Source organism: Paroedura picta, chromosome 13 (assembly GCF_049243985.1).
Source record: "Paroedura picta isolate Pp20150507F chromosome 13, Ppicta_v3.0, whole genome shotgun sequence".
NCBI classification, from domain to species: domain Eukaryota; kingdom Metazoa; phylum Chordata; class Lepidosauria; order Squamata; family Gekkonidae; genus Paroedura; species Paroedura picta.
The window spans coordinates 17,741,762-17,761,174 of record NC_135381.1 but is presented as its reverse complement, the minus strand read 5'-3'; the positions used below and the strand labels follow the sequence as shown (position 1 = coordinate 17,761,174).

Here is a 19,413-nt window from a genome sequence, read left to right as displayed (position 1 = left end):
GGAATATTCATATTTTAATGCACCCAAGCTCCTTGCAAATAAAAGGACACCAGATCTTTGAATGCTGTGCTAATGTTTAAATTTCAGGATAATTTATGCTAGGAAATGCAACCCGCCCTAAGACTTAAGATACACAGTCCCTCCCACCACCTCATTCTGTTTTATGTGCAGACAATGCCTTATAGGAAGGGGCAGGAAGACACTTCTGCTAAATCCTTGAAATTCTGCCTCCAAGAACCCCTTTTTCACTTGGTCAGTCTACCACTAGGAACGTTCAGCTGCCCGCGAGAACAAAGCACGTTGACGGAGATACATTTTTGGCGGGAAAGGGTGGATCGTTCTACTCCGCCCTCTGCTTTCCTATTGGTCGGCTGCTGTTACCCTATCAGGAGACGCTTTGCTGGGCGGCCGCGGAAGTCCGCCCGGCCGCCCGCCTTTTCCTCTCAGCGCCCCGCCCCCGGGAGACTTCTCCCTCCTAATCCCCCTCCTCGCCGGGGCTACCTTGACTGACTCGGCAGGCGATTAGTAGACACGTGTCGCACGTGTGAAACCGGCCCGCCCCTTCGAGAACAAGCGGTGTTCTCGGGGTACATCTTTCTCCCTCATGACTCCTCCGGCGCGGCGGGGCTCTGAAGGAGAGACCGGCGCTAACGAGGCGGCGGCGCTCGCTCCGAGCCCGGCTGACTGAGGGGCTTCTCGGTCGTTGCTCGTCCCCTCAGTCGAGCCTTTCTCGGCTCTGCTGCTGCTGCTGCTGCGGGCTCTCCTCGAAGATGGTGAGGGACCCTGCTGGAAAGCGGGCGGGAGGGAGGCGGAGGCGCATCTTTCCTGCCCCTTTCTTTGCGGGAGAGCGCCGCGTCTGCTCTCCTCTCACCCCGAGCATGTAGGCCCGAGAAAGGTCGCCGCCGTGTCTGCCGAGACCCCTCCGAGTGCCTGCCGTCCTGCATGACATGGCGTGGGAGATTGAGTTTAATCCTTGCACGCAGTCAAAGCAGCGCCGCCGATTGCTGGTGGGGTGGTGATGGTGGCCATATTTCCTCCCGGCGCTTCTCTTTGGACAGGTGTCAAAGTGTATCGTAGTGGGTTCGTTGTGTCCCCACTTTTGATGGAGTGATGAGTTCGGGGATGAGCTAACGACCAGCTAGGAGTGGTTTGAGGATTGCCGGGGTCATGGCAAAGTACAGTTGTAGTAAGAGCGGCCAGGCTTGGGGTGGAGGGGCCCCCCATAGTGGAAAGGATGTCAATCTGAGTGTCCTTAAAGAAGGAAAAGGGGGGAGGAGAGTGGCTACAGCCCATGGGCAGGGGTGGCACCATGTGGGGGCACTGGAAGCATGCTGCCCGTAGTGTGTGTTACATGGATAAAACGGCCCTGTGTCCAACAGGTTTGTTTCAAGAGTTTTAGCAGTTTGTTTCCCGCCCCCTCTTTGTCTCCAGATAAGAATTGCAGCATTGAATGCCAGTTCTACTGTTGAAGATGACCATGAAGGAACCTTTAAAAGCCACAAAACTCAGACAAAGGAAGCACAAGTGAGTAAACTTCAGTTCCTGAAATATACATAGGTTGCCTAAACCTTGAATCTTGTTGGGACTCTGTGATGCATGAGCTATAGCAGCCCTAATAGCCCAGGCTAACATGATCTTTTCAGAGCTTGGAAGCTAAGTGGAATCTGCCATGGTCAGTACTTTGGTGGAAGACCACCAGGGAAGTTTGGGTTTATATAAAGGAAGGTAACAGCAAACCATCTCTTCTCATCTTTTATTTGGAAAACCCTGGAGTCACCATGATTTGCATACAACACAACTATACATTTTGCTTACTTTAGTCCATGGGTTATAGTTATGTTCTCTTAACCCAGCCTTTCTCAACTTTTTTTACTGATGAGAAACTCCTGAAACATTATTCAGGCTTTGAGAAACCCCAGAAGTGGTGTGATTGTGCAGAACATGGTTGGGAAGCATAGCGGTGTACATGCCCACCTGGGTCCCCTCCCCTTCCCACCCCCTCCAGGCCCATTATTAGCTATTGGAGGGGTTGATATAGCCATATATCATATCATATCACCCTATAAATGTATAACAACTTTCAAAAATGTATTTACAATTAGTTAACAACCACTCTTTGTTGGTAAACCCTTCTAGGGTCATCATGAAACCCTGGTTGAGAAAGCCTACCTTAATTTAATAACAGTCTAGGGACAGTTGATTGATATATAATAGCTGCTGTCTATTGGTTTGATTCGGGGCACTTCAGTATCAATTCTGATGCTATGCTGTCTGTAAGAGTTTTAAGTGGCTGCCATGATGTGATTACCCCAAGCCCTAAATATGTAGCAGGAGTTATTTGTGATTTGGTGTTCTGTGCAGGGTGTGAGATTAGTGATCTAGAGAAGTTTTATTTAATTCTGTTGTGGACAGATTGTAGAATATTTAACCGCTCAGTGGATTTTCTTGGTTGGCTCTTGTGTCAAGGAGTTGGATCTCTAGAATCAGGGGGGCACCAATACACAGTTGCAGTTCTAGAAGAGGTCTAGTTTTTTTGTCCATTTTGTGGGGAAATTCTCTTGTGAACTGCCATGAACCAATTCTGGAGTGGCAATATAGATATTGAAATATAAATAATAAATATGAATGTCCTGCATAGTGCAGGGTGTTGGACTAGATGACCCATGAGGTCCCTTCCAACTCCATTATTCTATGATTCTATGAAATAACTGAGAGGGAAATGAAGTGACTAGAATGATGGCTAGAGTGATGGCAGAGATATACTAAAGATAAAGCTCACCATAACGACTGTTCTGTGGTAGTCAGGGTAAGAAGGAAAATGGACTTTTCTGTCCTTTTGAGTTCTCACAGCATCCTCCAGCAGTACAGTTCTGAGCCCATCTGTGTTTCCAGGAGAAAATAGTGGGCGTCTTGGTAGCGTGCTACATCCAATTTTGTGAACACTTTGTGGATAAAATCCGTCTTATCCAATCAGACAAACTCCACATCAGTCACAGAAATTTTAAAATGTTACTGTGGTGTAGGAGGCTTCACTGAGGCTTTTCAAAGGTTTCTATCAATACCTTTCAGTTAGTGCAGCTTCAGAATATGAACCGAATACTTAAGGACTTGTCTCCTGGATCCATGTCCTTCATGGCTAATAAAGTCTTAGAAGTGGGTTGTCCTAGTGGTTGGAGAATATTGACACCCCCTTCATAATAAGTTTGTTATCTGTAGCATTAGATTAGGTGTTGCGTTTGTATAAGTTCCAGTCCGTATCAAATGACATATTTAAGACAAACTTTTAAAAGTGATGGCTTTTCAACTCCAGGTATTTCTGTTTGAGACTGATCATCTAGATCAGTGGTCACCAACCCCGGGTCTGGGGACCAGTCCCGGTCCATGGATCAGTCAGTCAGGCTGCGGCTCCTCCTCGTCCTTCTCCCCAGCTGCTGCCTCGGGGGCTGCCCTGCCACTCTGCCACTGGCTCACCTTTGGTGTTCTCTAGCAGCCGCCGTGGCTGGGGCTCCCCCTCGGCGTGGCACCGCACAGCTGCTGCTGGCAGCGCCCCCCCAGTGGGCGGCAGGAAGTCAGGGGTGCCAGCAGGAAAGCAAGTGGAGCAGGGGCTCCGGCCGCAGCGATGTCCCTCAGCAAAAGATTACCCCCTCCCCCGCAGGCCTCAGTAAAATTGTCAAGCGTTGACCGGTCCCCGGTGATAAAAAGGTTGGGGACCACTGATCTAGACCCCTTTTTGTCTAGCTTCCAACCCGAACATGACACTGAAATTGGCTTAATTGTTTCTGATTGAGCTACTTAATGGGAAGTAGATGCCTGTTTTCTCCTGCTTTTGATGGAATTCTTTTGGGCTGCCTTGGTGGGGATGGTCACTGAAGGTAAAGTTTTACAGCAACTGTGGTTCTCCCAGAAGGACGTTTCAGATGGTGGTGATGAAGGATTTTTCTCTGACCCATGGTCTTTGGTTTGCAGGGTTCCATCTTGTATTGGTTTCATGTGTATATTTCATTTTATCTTTTCATTTGTGAGTCACTTTCTCTGTGTATTTGCAGAAAGATGGAGTAGAAATTATCAGAATAATTAATGGTGCTGCTCTTGATCTATAGGAAGCAGAAGCATTTGCTTTATATCATAAAGCTTTGGACCTTCAGAAGCATGACCTGTTTGAAGAATCTACCAGAGCTTACCATGAGTTACTTGAGACCCGCCTTCTACGAGAGGTCAGGATCCTGTTGGGTGAATGATGCATTGCCATTTCACTATTTGTAACATCTTGTGGATTGTGTGGCCCTCAGTCTGGTCCTTCGGGGTAGAGCTTGTTTATGTAACCTTTTCTTTTTCACAGCATCTGAACCTGGAATGGATGTCCCTTGCCTCATCAGGAGATGTTTGGTTCAAAGTACTTCAGTTTTCTGGTGGAGCTGACCTTCAGATGTCTCTCACTGAACTTTCAGATCCCCACCCAGCTTCTAATGGCCATGCTAATGGCTAATCTTTTCATAGTATCTCCATAGTGAGGATTCACTCAATGCATCCGAAGAAGAGAACTCTACTTTAGAAGCTTGTGCTAGAATAATTTTAACAACCATAGGAAGGCATCCCACGTTCCCTTCAAGTTGATATTTGTGGTGGTGGATTTGTGAACCTTTTGTGGTTCACTGAGATGGTATGCCTGTTTTGCTTTCCAAAGTCTGGTTTAGGTGGCCTTGAATGACTTGATGTTATGTTTGTCAAAGTCAGATGAGTTGTTATTGTTAATGATTAATATCCTTTTCCCTTGTTTTCAATTTTCAGGCACTCCCCTCTGGTGATGAGAGAGAAGGATTGAAGCATCCTGGCTTGATGCTCAAATATTCTACTTACAAAAACTTGGCACAGCTGTCAGTGCAACGAGATGACTTGGAAACAGCTATGGAGTTTTACTTGGAGGTGCACTGTTTATGTTCTAACATATATACTAGGACTGGTGCTTCCCTGTATGTGGCTAATACAACAGCAGAGTAATTACACAGCCATCTTTCAAAAGAGGGACAAAATGTCTGCTGCTGTTGCTGCTTTTGGGTTTTTCATTCCAGATATGTGAGTTTGTCAGCAAAAGTACATAAATGCAACCAAAAAAGGGGAAAAACTAACTACAGAAGAAGAAGAGTTGGTTCTTATATGCCGCTTTTCTCTACCCGAAGGGGGCTCAAAGCAGCTTACAGTTCCCTTACCTCTCCCCACAACAAGACACCCTGTGAGGTGGGTGAGGCTGAGAGAGCCCTGATATCACTGCTCAGTCAGAACAGTTTTATCAGTGCTGTGGTGAGCCCAAGGTCACCCAGCTGGCTGTATGTGGGAGAGTGCAGAATCAAACCCGGCATGCCAGATTAGAAGTCCGCACTCTTAACCACTACACCAAATTGGCTCTCCATGGGCATCTGAAATCACATGAAGTTAAAACCTACTCTGAGACTATGAGTTGAAAGATAGACTAAATAGGAAGATCTCAAGTTATTTGTTTTGAATTGTTTGTACCAGGGTGAACTTTTAGATTGCAGGATTAATGATCTAGCAATCAAGGCATCTGAGATAAATACCCAGTCTCTGAGTTGGTTATTATCTACTGAAGTATAATCTTTGTATTCATGATTGACATTTTGTGTTTTTCAGGCTGTAATGTTGGACTCCACTGATGTCAACCTATGGTACAAAATTGGTAGTGTGGCTCTCAGGCTTATGCGCCTTCCTCTGGCACGACATGCTTTTGAAGAAGGTCTTATTTGTAACCCAGATCATTGGCCTTGTTTAGATAACCTTATCACTATCCTCTACACACTCAGTGACTACACAAGTAAGTTAACTCCTCCTGTATGATTTTTTTGTAAATGATAATGTTATTATTGCAGTAAAGCTTAAGTCATTGCTAATAATTTCCTTAAAATTAGATATATCATGAAATTGTAATTATAGATTTAGGACATCTGAGATAGGAGTACTCTCCAAGGACACAATCTGGATGAAATTTGAAATCTGCATCAATTTTTGGGTATCTTTCAGGTAATCCAGGAAATTAACTTTTTTCAGAATAGGTTTTGGCATTTTGGAGGACTATGTCTTGGTGTGGAGTGCTCAGGAATGGAGGGCCATGTGAATTGGGCATTTTTGTCATTTCCTCTGTGAGAACCCACACCCATTTTTTCCTAGCTTGCTCTTTACTTGCAGGTTTTCGTATATATTTTAAATAATGGACAAGGCCAGTATAGTAGCTTTACTGGATCACAAAATGTTGAAATACTCTAAGCCAGGGGTGGTCAACATGTGGTTCTCCAGTTGTCCATGGACTACAATTCCCATGAGCAAACGCTGGCAGGGGCTCATGGGAATTGTAGTCCATGGACATCTGGAGGACCACAGGTTGACTACCCCTGCAAGCAATGCACTGACTTATTCAGAATCCTTATTTGGGTATTGGCACTCAAGAATTGAATTTATAAAACTGAATGTTCTTTAAAATAGAGGGACAGGAAGTGTTGTTCTCTCTTGAGGGAAGGAACCTTGAGAAGAAGAAACCTTCACCGTAAGTCCAGTGTTTCAATTTAACTGGATTTCAATCATATGGCCTCCCGGAAAGTTTAAATAAATAGTCACTTTCACCTCCCAAAGAGGGAAGCAAATGTAGGAAATATATTCAGAAAGGAAATACTAGGAAAATAGCCAGCACTATTAACCTACAAACCAACTGCCAAGTAGGCAAGTTTGTCTATCAGTTGTTCTGAGATGGGTTTATTTTTGCCATATTCGAATACAGTACCTCATCTTGGAGAAAATACAGCCATTAAATCCTTAGAAATGCTTAATGTTTATCCCCCCCATCTATGCCTTATTGTACTTTTTTATTCTAAGTGCATTGGTAATTTTCATTATAATACAAAAAAATATCACCTTAAAGTCTTTATTCTGTTCAGTTAGTGCTCTTATTTATCATGCTGATTCTATGGTGTTGAGTATATGAAGAACTAGGAGAAAAGAGTATAGAATGAATGAACTAGGCTCCTTACTTCTGTTTCTATTCCCTAGCATGCTTGTATTTTATCTGCAAAGCACTGGAAAGAGACTGCCAATACAGCAAAGGACTTGTTATTAAGGAGAAGATTTTCGAGGAGCAGCCGTGCCTCAGGAAGGACTCGCTAAGAATGTTCCTTAAAGGGTGAATTTCCTCCAGTGTCTTTGCATCCATCCTTTTATTCTGAAGTATCTTGATTTAGATAATGTGAATGAAGAGTCCAGTTCCTGTTGGTCAGTGCAGCTAGCTGTGTGGTTATTTGCTATTGTGTTTGGAGGCAAAGGTGTACCTCCAAAGAGCAAAACAGAAACAAGGGTATTTGTTGAGACTTATCTTCAAGTGTAATATGTTTGTTGTTCTGTTTTATATTGCAAATTCATGTATCAGTATGATAAATAAAAATCTTTATTATAGGACCAGAGGAAATTGAATGTCATCTGGTTCAGGTTTTTTTTTGCATTAAGAAAGACAAGCAGAATAGAACAGTGGATCAGGTCACTGTGCCTATCTTTTAAAAATCACTTTAAACATTGAAAACAGGCATGTATGCATCCTGGTCTTTAGACTTGTGAAAATTGTCCAGAGCTGGTATTGTTGATGGAAAAGAGACAGTATCTTCCCTGAAAGAATGCTTTGCTTATTCCTTAATGCTGCTTCCTGTATTTGAAGTGCAGAATTGCTCTATTCAATATAGTGCATCCAGAGTTGCTACTACTACCAACATAATACTTTAGGAGAATTTAATTGTCTTGATTAACTAAGCATCTGGTTTTCCCTTCATTTTTAGTGACATGTCGATCCATGATGTAAATGTGAGCCCATCTGAAGCCAGAATAATAATTGAGGAGGCACTAGAGCTGCGAAGAAAAAGGCAGGCTTTGATGGCACGGAAGATTGAGCCAGATCTGAAGCTTATCCAACCAATTTCTGTTTTCACGTATGTATAGAGCACCTTCTCCTAGTTTGGCAGTTCAGAATGTGGTCTGAATTTTGGTAATATCCACATTCTTGTTGTGTTACTACACTATGGATCAGCTTTGTGTCCTTTACCTCACAACTGTACACAACAAGTTCCTGGAGTTGGTGAGAATTAATTCTATTCAGTGGCCTGTTTTGAAATGAAACACTTTGATTGGGCACTGTAGTTCTGTCCCAGGCTCTGTTTCCTTGAACTTGGCTCCCAGGGCCTGATGCTATACTGAGCACATCAAAGTAAATAATTAATAACACTTTTCTAGAAGATGTAGTTGTGTAACAGCCTTACATCATTATGACTTACTTTAATCTCTTGGTTTTAGCCGCATATAAATGTTATTGTTATGAGAAGTGTTGAGTGTGGTGATTTTTATGGCCATTGTTATTTTATACTGATATGCTGGAAATTTTGTAAGCTATTTTTGAAGCATTGCAGAAAAGACAATATATTAATATTTTTAAAGTAGAACATTGTCTGTGTTTGAAGTACACTGGAAGTTCTGGTTTCAGAAATATTTCTCTCACTTTTGTGGTTTGGCTGAGTAAATGGACAGCAAAAGGCCTGAGGTGTTTACTCCAAAACTATAATGTCTTTTGGGTTTGGAAGACCAAAATATTTTCTGAATAAACCAAATATTAGCCTGGTTTGCACCGTGTATGAAATATAACGATAGCTCATTTACATGATAACAATACAACTGTTTCACCCTTATTTTTGCATGTGATGCTTTAAGGTTTTGACAGTGGGGAGCAGAGTGTGCTGTCCATCTGCCTGTCAGTGTACTTTTATGTTGTCTTTCTTCCAAGAAGCACAAAGTGTGTCTACAAAGTTCTCCCAAGCTGAGCTTGCAATGCTCATGTACTTTCTTACAGGTGGAAATGTCTTGGAGAAAGTTTGTTGGCAATGTATCAACACATGACAACTTGTGAACCACCTCAGCCCAGTCTGGGCAAGAGAATTGACCTCTTGGAGTATCAAGATCTGGAACAGCACTTGACTGTCCCTACAACTTCGGCTCCTGTTAGTGTCATCCAGCCCAACCCAGTGAGCACTAACCCTGTAATGTCTGTGACGGAGCCACTGCTAACATACACACCAGTGACACCTACCTTTCCTAGTTCAAATATTCTAGAATCGGCAAGCTCTGCAGGTGAGAATGTCATCATAGTAATTTCTTGCTCATTGCTGAAGAGTACTTTTAATACTTGTGTCTCCACTGCCTTTGTTTGCTCTAAAATACTTACATTTGAGTTATACTCCACTGCTTTGCTGGAAGGTACAGCTGTGAATTGGTTTCCAGCTGTTGATCATTATATCAGGGAATATTGATCAGTGCTGCTTGTTGCTCCCAGACATTTAGAGAAACTGTTTTTTTGCTTAAATAATTCAACTTTTAAAGAGAAAGCTCTACTTTCCTTCAGCTTTAGTGCTAAGCGGCAGTTGCAGAAGTAGTGGAGTCTGGCTAGCCTTGTACCTGGCTGAGAGTTTGGGCACACCTGGCTCCAGACATCAGCCTATAGTGAAGATGCTACCAAAAGTATAGCTAAGAAGGTAGAGAATGTTCCTGTAGACAAAATGCAAGCACTACAAAAAATTATCCTGATAAAGTAATATCTCTAATTCGGTCATAAATTGACCTTTGGAAGTTTTCTATCTCTTAGGTGAATCCTCTACAGGTGACAAATCAAAGAAAGGAGTGAAGCGTAAAAGAATCACTGAAGATAGTGGTGAGACAGCAAAAAGGCGGTCTGCTAGAGTGAGGAATACCAAGTGTAAAAAGGAGGAGAAAGTTGACTTTCAGGAATTGCTGGTGAAGTTCCTTCCTTCACGGTACGGCAGCCTGTTTCTTAATGTTTAGCTGTTGTCCTGCTTCTCAGTGCTTTTTCCATGAGCTTAAAAGTAATGCATGGAATCCTGTACTGTCTTGGATTTGGTTGCCTGGCCATGATTATTCTTAAAAATAATCTAGTAACATAAGTCAGCAATACCTTGCTGAATGGCATTACATTAAAATACATTTACTACAGTTTTTGTAGGTGTGTTTTTTGTTTTGCAAATTGGGTTGCCATGGATCAATAGATTCAGATGGCTGCATCACTAGGGCTGTGCTTCTCATTTTAGCTTAAGGAAGCTTGATCCAGAAGAAGAGGATGGTGCTTTCAGTAACTATGAGGTCCAGTGTGAGGCCAAAGAAGAGAGCTTCCTGCCTGTTGGTTCTAATAGAACGTCGTTTGATTTCACCTCATGCATGGAATCTGGTGAGTACTTCTGTGTGCAATTGGAGCAACTTTCTCATTAATTTCGTTAAATGTTAATTAAACATTAATTTGACCAATTCACTTTCTTTCTTGATTATAAAGGGTAAAGGTATCCCCTGTGCAAGCACCGTGTCATGTCTGACCCTTGGGGTGACGCCCTCTAGCGTTTTCATGGCAGACTCAATACGGGGTGGCTTGCCAGTTCCTTCCCCAATCATTACCGTTTACCCCCCAGCAAGCTGGGTACTCATTTTACTGACCTCGGAAGGATGGAAGGCTGAGTCAACCTTGAGCCGGCTGCTGGGATTGAACTCCCAACCTCAGCTTCAGACAGCATGTCGTTGCCTTACCACTCTGCGCCACAAGAGGCTCTTTTCTTGATTATAGAGGGAATCTATACTTTAATATACCCAGGGATTTTGTAATATAGTCATGGGATTGAGTGAGTTGTATCAAAGTGTATGCTCCATTGATCCTGCTTACATTCATAGTTTTTAGTTAGTGCAACCTGAGTATGTGGGCAGTGTTGTGTAGTGTGCAGAAAGCCAGGAGGATAGGAACGGGCCACATTATTATCAATTTTTAGATTCTGATTAGATTAGGATGTAGGGTGGGTTATAAAATAGATCTTAGGCTAGTTAGATACTCCAGGCATAGGAGGAAAGGGAGTGAGGTATGGTTGGTGGGTGTGTTGAACAAGGGGGCCCCCGCAATGGGTTGGGTTCCCAATTCTGTGGGGCCAAGGGAGATAACGCAGTGGGAGGAGGTTACACAATAGAAGGATTGGGGCAATATGCACTGATTTTTGTTTTTCTTCCAGAGAAACAGGATGTTCATAAATTCCTCTTGGCTAACTTGACCAACGGAGGCATCCTTGAACTGATGATGAGATATCTAAAAGCGATCAGCCTTAAGTTTCTAGTGAAGTGGCCTCCTGGGTTATCTGAAGTTGTCTTGAATATCTATAACAACTGGAGAAAGCATAGCAGTAGCTTACCCAATCCGCTGCTAAGGGATTGTAGCAACCAACATATCCGAGTAAGAAAATGTTAAAGGTTGATTTAATTCCATTATCACCCTGCTACTGTCTCTGAAAAATGTGTTGCTCAGGTCTTCTTTCACCTATGCTAGATTGAGGCCTGACCCCTCCAGCCCAGGCTTTTGAGCCTTCAGAGCATGCCTCTTGGAGTCTTTAACTTCTGTACTATTTACAGCTTAGTGCACAGCTTAGTGCAACATTGCTGCCGTAGGATCTGATGGATGGCGTGTTGGACCAGGGAATCTTGATTCTGATTCCATCTCACATAGAACCCTTCTTATGCCTTTGCTGAAGTTCCTCACTTTTGAAATAGTAGTTCTTGTTCTCCATCTGTGGAGGAAGAAATCCTTGGGCAGATTATGCCTCCCGCTCACTCCTCTGGCAAGGCATAGGTAGATTAATTGCAAAGGTGTTCACATCACTGTGGACATAGATCCCTGTGCAAAAAACAAAGGAGGGGTTGGGGGATGATATCAAATGCAGCGTGTCAGTCAAACTTTATTACAGTCATTCAGACCAAGTTAACAAATGCAGTATGGTTGCTCATATGTACAGTGCAAATCCCTACTTACAAATCAGGGCTTCTCGTATCAAACCTAAACAATGATCCTCATCGCTGCAAAAAAAAATTAATCAAGACTCCATAAATAAATGGAGCACTCATACTTTTCAGATGAGGGACTCTGGGGCTAAATAATACATCCATCCTCATGATTTTTTATATTAACAAACTTCTTAGTAGATGTAGCTTCACAAAGGAAGGGAGGAAGCCTTTCTATAGGTAGAAGAACAAATCAGCAGTTAGAGTTAACTTCCCACTGAGATCCTGACATTTCCCTTTTCCTCGCCTGCTTTGTCTTCCCTCTCTAGGATATGATGCTGATGAGTCTATGCTGCATGGAGCTGCAGCTTGATCAATGGTTGCTTACCAAAGGGAAGAGCTCAACAGGTAAGAGCTGGAATTCAGTTAAGTGTTCCAAGAAGCTACATTATGCAACATCTGGAACCACAAAAGGCAGCTTTGGGTGTTCTGAGCATTCCCTCATCCATGCTTTTGGTTCTCCATTGAAAACACAGTTTCTTTTCACTAAACTTCCCTGAGCCACAAATGTAACAGTGTAATAGATAAAATAAAAATTTAATGAATAAATAACTTTAGTATATGCTCTTTTGGACATAAGTCCTTGATGCTTACAGTTAAGCACATAGTGGATGAGTGTTCTTTTTTTGTAGAATTTATAAGATGTTGTGTTGAGATGTAAAAAGAAAAAAAAATGTTTGTTTCCCTGGAATGACTCTACTGCAGGTTCTGGAAATGGCAAATTTGGCCTCGATTTCCCTGGCACCCATTTCTTGGGCGATCTGCTACAGCTTTCGTTTGCATCTTCCCAGCGAGACCTCTTTGAGGAGGGTTGGCTGGAGTTTGTGGTTCGGGTGTACTGGCTGAAAGCGCGACTTCTGGCCCTTCAGGTTTGTTATTTGACCTAGTTATTTTACCTTTTCTGTCACTTTAAAATCCTCACAAGGAAGTGATTGAAAGGAGAAACTGTGGTGTTGCACTTTTAACTGTTTTGAGCCATTTCTGTACTAATTGTAGCCAAGTATTAGGCATTGGGCCCTGGCTTTTTATTTAGTTTAGTGTGCATTTTGATCCCAGTACATCCCTATGGAAAATCATGGTGATTAATAAAGAATGAAAAAATGGTTGCTAAAAACAATTTAGAGTGTGATATTTATAGAAGGTGGTCCAACAGTTGAAGTCTTCCTGGTTGCTTCTCCAGGGTGATATGGAGCAAGCCTTGGAGAACTATGATGTCTGCACTGAAATGCTCCAGAGCTCTGCTGCAGTTGAAGCTAAAGCCAACAATGAACAGAACGTTGTGATCAGATTGCCAAATCTCCATGTTGATTCTGTGGTTTCTTTGGAAGAGGTAAATCAGTTGGCTGATGGTTTTGCTGTTAGCTAGATTTGCCTTATAGGCTTCCTTTTGAATTCCATGAAGATGGTAAGCATGTGTCTGTGGCAGAGTAGGGATTTGAACCTGGGTCCCCCAGATCCTAGTCTGACATTCTTAATCATTACAGCCCATTTAGCACTCAATATGATGTTCATTTGCAGTACATTTAGTTAGATTTGGCAGTTGCCACTGCTGCGTTTCTCTGTACATAAATGGGCACTGATAATAGTTTCTGTACTGATCATTCATCTGCCCTGGGTCAGGTGCCTACTTGGCCACCAGGCTTCTAAGTAGTACCTGTTCCATTGAAGATCGTATGACAAACAGTGGTTCCACATTAGTTCCATAAGATACTACTCTAAGCATAAAAGGCCATTGTTACTAGAAATACGTTGTACAATTTAGCATCATTCATTCATCCATCCATTCATTCATTCATAAATGCATTCATTCACTGCCCTCTCTTTCGGCTAAAGGCAGTTTACATTGTAACTTTCATAAGGCAATACAGTACAGTAAACATCTTGACTCAAATATACATATTTAACAGTGAACTGGTATTGAAAAGTTTATAATTTAACAATGTACACAACAATCAACTATTCAGTTTTTCTGCATTGTGGTTTCATTTTTCTGTTGATGCAGTTTGATGGGAGGCTTCTGGTTAATGGTTGGTGGCTTGTTTACTTGTCTTGACCGAAAGCCTGATGGAAGAGCTCCTTTTTTTAGGCCCTGAAGAATTGTAGCTCCGGCAGAGCCCTGATGTTGCCTGGGAGCTTATTCCACCAGATGGGGCCAAGACTGAGAAAGCCCTAGCTGTAGTAGTTTGTCAACGAGCCTTCTTGGGGCCAGGAATCACCAGTTTGTTGGCAGTGATGGAGTATAGTGCTCTTTGGGGGCCATGAGTGGGGTAATTACCAGAACCTTAAGCCGGATCTAAGAGCCTCTTGTGGCGCAGAGTGGTAAGGCAGCCGTCTGAAAGCTCTGCCCATGAGGCTGGATCCAGGGATGGTTTCATCATCAGAGGCCGGACCACTGCTTACTTCAGCCTCTCCAGGAATTCTCCAGTTGAGCGTGCGAGGTGGTATATAGCTGTCTACCAGAAAATAATGCCATTCACTCTCTGAAAACTATCGGTGCTCAGTTGCTGATTATTTTTTAATGTTTTAAACAAAATCTTGTTACAAAAGTGTTACATATTTGAAGTTTGAGGTGTGTTTTTTCAAGGGGTGCTTGATTTATTTTCCTGATAATTTCTGCGGTATAAGCAGAAGAGAGTGAAAAACCAAAAAGGGCACCATGGCAGGGAATGGGCAGGAAGAATCAGAAGTAGAAAATCTTTTATAATACTTGGTCAAACACATCCCCACACAAGCATTGCATGCACTTTCTTTGCAGTTTTCCTGCATCTTGTGTTAAGCTGCTCTGTTCAGCATTGTTTCTCAGTCCTGTAGCCAGTTTTGTTTGTAATTATTTTGCACAGAGAGAGGAATTGTTGCTTACAGTACACTCCGTATCTCTTGCAGATTGACAAAAAGCTGAAATCTCTGGAGAGATGTCAATCTCTGGAGGAGATCCAGCGCTTGTATGAGGCAGGGGATTATGCAGCAGTGGTGCAACTCCTTCGCCCAACATTATGCTTCAGCGGATATGGCCGGACGAAGCATTTGGAATTTGTGATCTCCATCCCAGAAAGGCCAGCTCAACTGCTCCTGCTGCAGGTTTTCCTCCTCCTGATTTAATAACTATTGGCAGATTGTTGTGAGGTTGGGCAATCTAAAGTTGAACAAGCAGAGCCAGACCCTTTGCTAGTTTACGTAGCTGAAAACAGAGGGGATCCCTGAACCAGGAAGCATTTGCTACCTTGATAATAAGCATATTCGTTAACCTTCCCATTAGATTTCTGTAATGTCTTTCAAGGCAATGGGTTTGGATGGCTTCTATGGAAGGCATTCCTGTGGTGCAATATGGTCACATGACTGAGGCATTCAGAAATAGCTTTGATAGAGGGACAGAGTGAGTGTTCAAAGGGGAGAGATGGGTGTTCTGATGACGCTGTGTTTATGTTGGTGACATCCTGCAAGTCTGGAGGAATAGCTGGCACAGATGTTTAGTGGTTTCTGTTAAAATAGCCTGTTTCTGCCCAGCCATTAAAGCATCACTTGTTGAGTCTTAACTGCAGTCCAAAATGGAGTTTCCCATTGCGTGCAAATCTCCTGCCACTGTTCTGCATGCTGCTCTTTGCCTTCCAATTTACAGAATTCCTGAAAGCTTTGTGCAATGGAGATGTTATGTACAGATACTAGTATGTATGGATTGGCTTGTTTTGTCCTCAAAGGAATGTGCAACAATCTCATTATTTTTTTCTTAATGTGTCCTAGGATTCCCTACTCAAACTGAAGGACTATAGGCAGTGCTTTGAATGTTCAGAAGTCGCTTTGAATGAGGCTTTCCAGCAGATGATTAACATGACATCAGCATCTGCAAAGGAAGAGTGGGTGGCTACTGTGACACAACTGCTCGTGGGGATTGATAGTGCCCTGTCTGCAGACAGCAGCTGCCTAAAGGACACTTCTGCAACACCAAGCCTCATTCGGCTGTCTAACAACCTCATCCAGGTATTCAGGTTTACCCACAAAGCCAAGCAGTTCTGCAAGTTTACCTGTCTTGGTGACCTGATATGCTGGCAGCTGCTTTCTGGTTTAAAGATCTGTCACAGCTGGAAATTGTAGTTTAATTTCATTCAACTCAATAGTTGCCACAGTTTTTGCTAAATACTATTAAGTTCAGATGGCTGAATGGCTAAATGCCATCTCTTGTTCCAGTATGTGGGCAGTCCATAATTACTTGACTCTTTGCAAACTTTAAAAAATCCAATTGGGTTACAGGTACAGCAGTCAGATGTGGCGAACTTTAATGTTTGTTGAACTCAGATCTTAGATTACTGTAGGTGAGCTGTCATCAACAGTTAAACTGTGTCTGAAGTTCAGATTTTTTGTTTGTTTGTGTGTACTTTAGTGTTTATTTCTTTAATAGATAATAGATTGCAGCATGGCAGTCCAAGAGGAGACCAAAGAACCGTTTGTTTCTTCTGTGCTTCCATGGATTATTCTTCATAGGATCATTCAGTATGAAGAAGGCAACTTCCAATCCCTTTGCTGTCAACAAGAGGAACAGATACAAAATCAAAATGAAGAAGGTCGAACATTGTATACTCTTACGTATTAGTTGTAGTGAATTTCTATGGACAATGGCAAGAAATAAGTTCTGAGCACTTCAGGGAAGAGGTCAGAGAGGAAATGTAAACTTGAATTGCTGCTGGTTACATGTCACACATAGGCCCATTATGCACAGCCGCCGAAACGGCGATTTCGGGTCACATGGAAAACGCAGAGGGGGAAGACGCGAAGCACACTGGATATACACGGGAAGGGGCACAATGGCGGCAAAACCCAGAGTAACCGATTATGCACACGGCAATCCCGGTGACGCTTCTGGTTGCACCCCGGTCACCCGGAAGCTGTGCTTCCGCGTTTCGCTGATGCGGCTTTTTTGGCAGCATGTGCCGAAGTTGCGGCCGGTTGTTATCGGCTCCGTGCGTTATTGGTGATTTTAGTCGCCGCCATTCCACCCCGAATGTGCGTTATGCCCCCTGTGCATAATGGGTCATAGGGAAACACATTCGAGGTAACTGGAGTTGTAGTATAACTTGTGGGGCCACCAGTTTTAATTTCTTCACTTCAAACATTCATTCTATTAACTTGTCTCTCTACCAAAGCAGGGTCATGTGATAGTTTGGCAGAGCTCATGCCAAGCCTCCCAGAAAAACTAATGCTCATCCACATGATGATATATATAAAACATCATAGAATTACTGTACGTAAAGAAACTCATGGGATTTCATGAGTCATGCACAAGTCAACTTTCTGCTGGGTAGAACTGTCTCATTTCCCAGTTGAAAGTTCCATTCATCAAAAAATTGAACAGTGATTGGTCTGACTGGTTAAGCAGACGTGTACTAGGTCTGGGTGATGTGATTATGTCTAGGATGTCATTATGCTGATTGACATGTTCACTTCTAAAGATGTTCACGTCGAAAGCCATTCCGAGCCTCCATGTTTGTTTTAAAAAACCAAGAAGCCCATTACTTGAAGCCTTAATGTTCTAGCTCAGTCCTGGGCCAGAGGATCGCTGTATGTATTTCAACCCTGACCTCTTGTCATGAGCATTCTGAGCAAGATATGGAAAAACAGAACATGTGTGCTCATTTGTGCCCCCCAATGGCCAGGTATCCATGTTTTACTCACGTGTCATCCTGCAACTTGAAGGCTGTCTTAAGCTTTCCTTCAAGCTTTCATTTCCTAAGCCAAGGACCATTCCTCTCCCCCAACTTAGCCCTGTTTCAAATCTATGCCTGCAGGCTGAAAAAAATGGAACTAGGGATGTTTATAATAAATAAAATAATAATTTATAAACTGCACTTCCCTAGTAAGCTCAGGATGAGTGACATATGGTTTTAAAACAATCATACAAATTAAGCATTAAAACAGTTTAAAAACACCTTTTAATAATTTAAATCTTTCTGAGAGGTTGGTCAGAATTTGGAGGGACTTTTATTGGTGGATGGGTTCTTGGGCAGGGAGGCCAGTGTCTTTTGATGTTGTTTCCTGACTTCAGCCATAGGCCTAATGCAATAGCTCTGTCTTGCAGGCCCTCCAGGGCTGTTTAAAGTCCCAAATGGCCTTGATCTTGTCAGGCAGAGTGTTCCACCAGGTGGGGGCCAGGGCCAGTTTTCTCTTTATGGCTTGGGATCCAGAGCAGATTTTAGCTGCTCAATATTAGTGCTCCTTGGGGGTATAGTGGAAGAGGCAGGCCTGTGTACACAAGGGTTCCAAGGCCATTTAGGGCAGGCTTTCACAAGCAGGTTTTTATGAAACCCTGGGATTTATTGACAGCCCTGGAAGGGCTTCCTGAATGGGTGAGAAATTATTTTTAATATCTTTTTAAAATTTGTTAAACATTTATCATGTGATATGACCACATATGGTCATGTCAACCCCCACCCCAAATAGCCAGTGATTGCTATTGGAGTGAGTGGGAAGGGGAGGGGCCCCAGGTGGTGTGTACACAGCTATGCTTCCCAACCATATTCTGCATGATTGAGCCACTTCTGGGGTTTCTCGAAGCTTCACTTTGCTGCCCAGTGTAGTAGATTTCAGGCTCAATACACTGCGCAGAAAGTAGCCTCAGGCTCTTCTGCCTTGAAGCAATTGCATTGTTTTCCAGTTGTATTCTGGATCCACTTCAAGGTTCAAAGCCATACACAGTCTGGGCCCAGTATATCTGAGGGACCACTTGGCTGACTATACCCCCTCAAAGGATTTTACGATTGTCCACTGCTAACCAGCTGGTGATCCGTAGCTCCAAAGGGTTACATCTGGCCTCAGCCAGAGCCTTTTCAGTTCTGGCCTCCTCCACCTGATTGAATGAACTGCTGAAAGAGCTGAGGGCTCTGAGGGAACTGGACCTATAAACAAACACTATTTACAGTCACTTAGACCAAAACAATAAATGCTGAAAACTGGGCCTATAAGATGGAGCTCTTTTGCCAGGCATTTGGTTGGGTCCAATGAACATCATAATGGTGCCAGATCAAACATCGATTGGGCTCCCCTTTATGAATACTCCCCCTGAAACCCAAATGCAGTAATATGAGCTTTTATCTGACTAACCAGCTGGTTTGACTGATTTGTTGAATAATTATATTTTACTGTTTGATGTATTGATTGGATTGGATTGGATGGATTATTTGGATTTTAAAATAATGGAAACCGCCCTGAGCCGGTCCTCTGGAAGGGGTGATGTATAAATCTCAGAATAAATAAATAAGATAGTTGCTGCTGGCGTTTGGGAGAAGTGGAATGTTCCTCTTGGTGCAGCTCTGGCCAAATCTGTCTTTAGAACAGAACCAACCGGCTCCTAAAGGACAGAGAGGAGATTACTCAGCTGCTCAGTAAACAAGGAGAAGAATTCACGGATAAGCCAAGTTTTCTGTTCTGTATTCCCTCTGAATGACTGTGTAAACATAATAGGTATCAGGAATGCTTATTCCTTACAAAGCGTTTCAAACAGCAAAAACTATG

At 42.9% G+C, this 19,413-nt stretch overlaps 1 protein-coding gene across 2 annotated transcripts in view; it reads left to right on the top strand.

Annotated features, from left to right (window-relative positions):
- The first annotated feature begins 433 nt into the window (after positions 1–433).
- The window catches only part of CABIN1 (calcineurin binding protein 1), a 68,041-nt gene continuing 49,061 nt past the window's right edge, over positions 434–19,413 (top strand). For both annotated transcript variants that reach the window (XM_077307295.1, XM_077307294.1), the window contains exons 1-17: positions 434–773; positions 1,432–1,524; positions 4,101–4,214; positions 4,789–4,923; positions 5,647–5,827; positions 7,054–7,183; positions 7,827–7,976; positions 8,888–9,165; positions 9,677–9,845; positions 10,137–10,273; positions 11,094–11,311; positions 12,183–12,261; positions 12,619–12,782; positions 13,094–13,243; positions 14,797–14,991; positions 15,652–15,888; positions 16,307–16,469. In XM_077307295.1, coding sequence (XP_077163410.1) covers positions 771–773; positions 1,432–1,524; positions 4,101–4,214; positions 4,789–4,923; positions 5,647–5,827; positions 7,054–7,183; positions 7,827–7,976; positions 8,888–9,165; positions 9,677–9,845; positions 10,137–10,273; positions 11,094–11,311; positions 12,183–12,261; positions 12,619–12,782; positions 13,094–13,243; positions 14,797–14,991; positions 15,652–15,888; positions 16,307–16,469 — 2,596 coding nt within the window. In that variant the 5' untranslated portion in view covers positions 434–770. The remainder of the gene's footprint in view (positions 774–1,431; positions 1,525–4,100; positions 4,215–4,788; positions 4,924–5,646; positions 5,828–7,053; positions 7,184–7,826; positions 7,977–8,887; positions 9,166–9,676; positions 9,846–10,136; positions 10,274–11,093; positions 11,312–12,182; positions 12,262–12,618; positions 12,783–13,093; positions 13,244–14,796; positions 14,992–15,651; positions 15,889–16,306; positions 16,470–19,413) is intronic.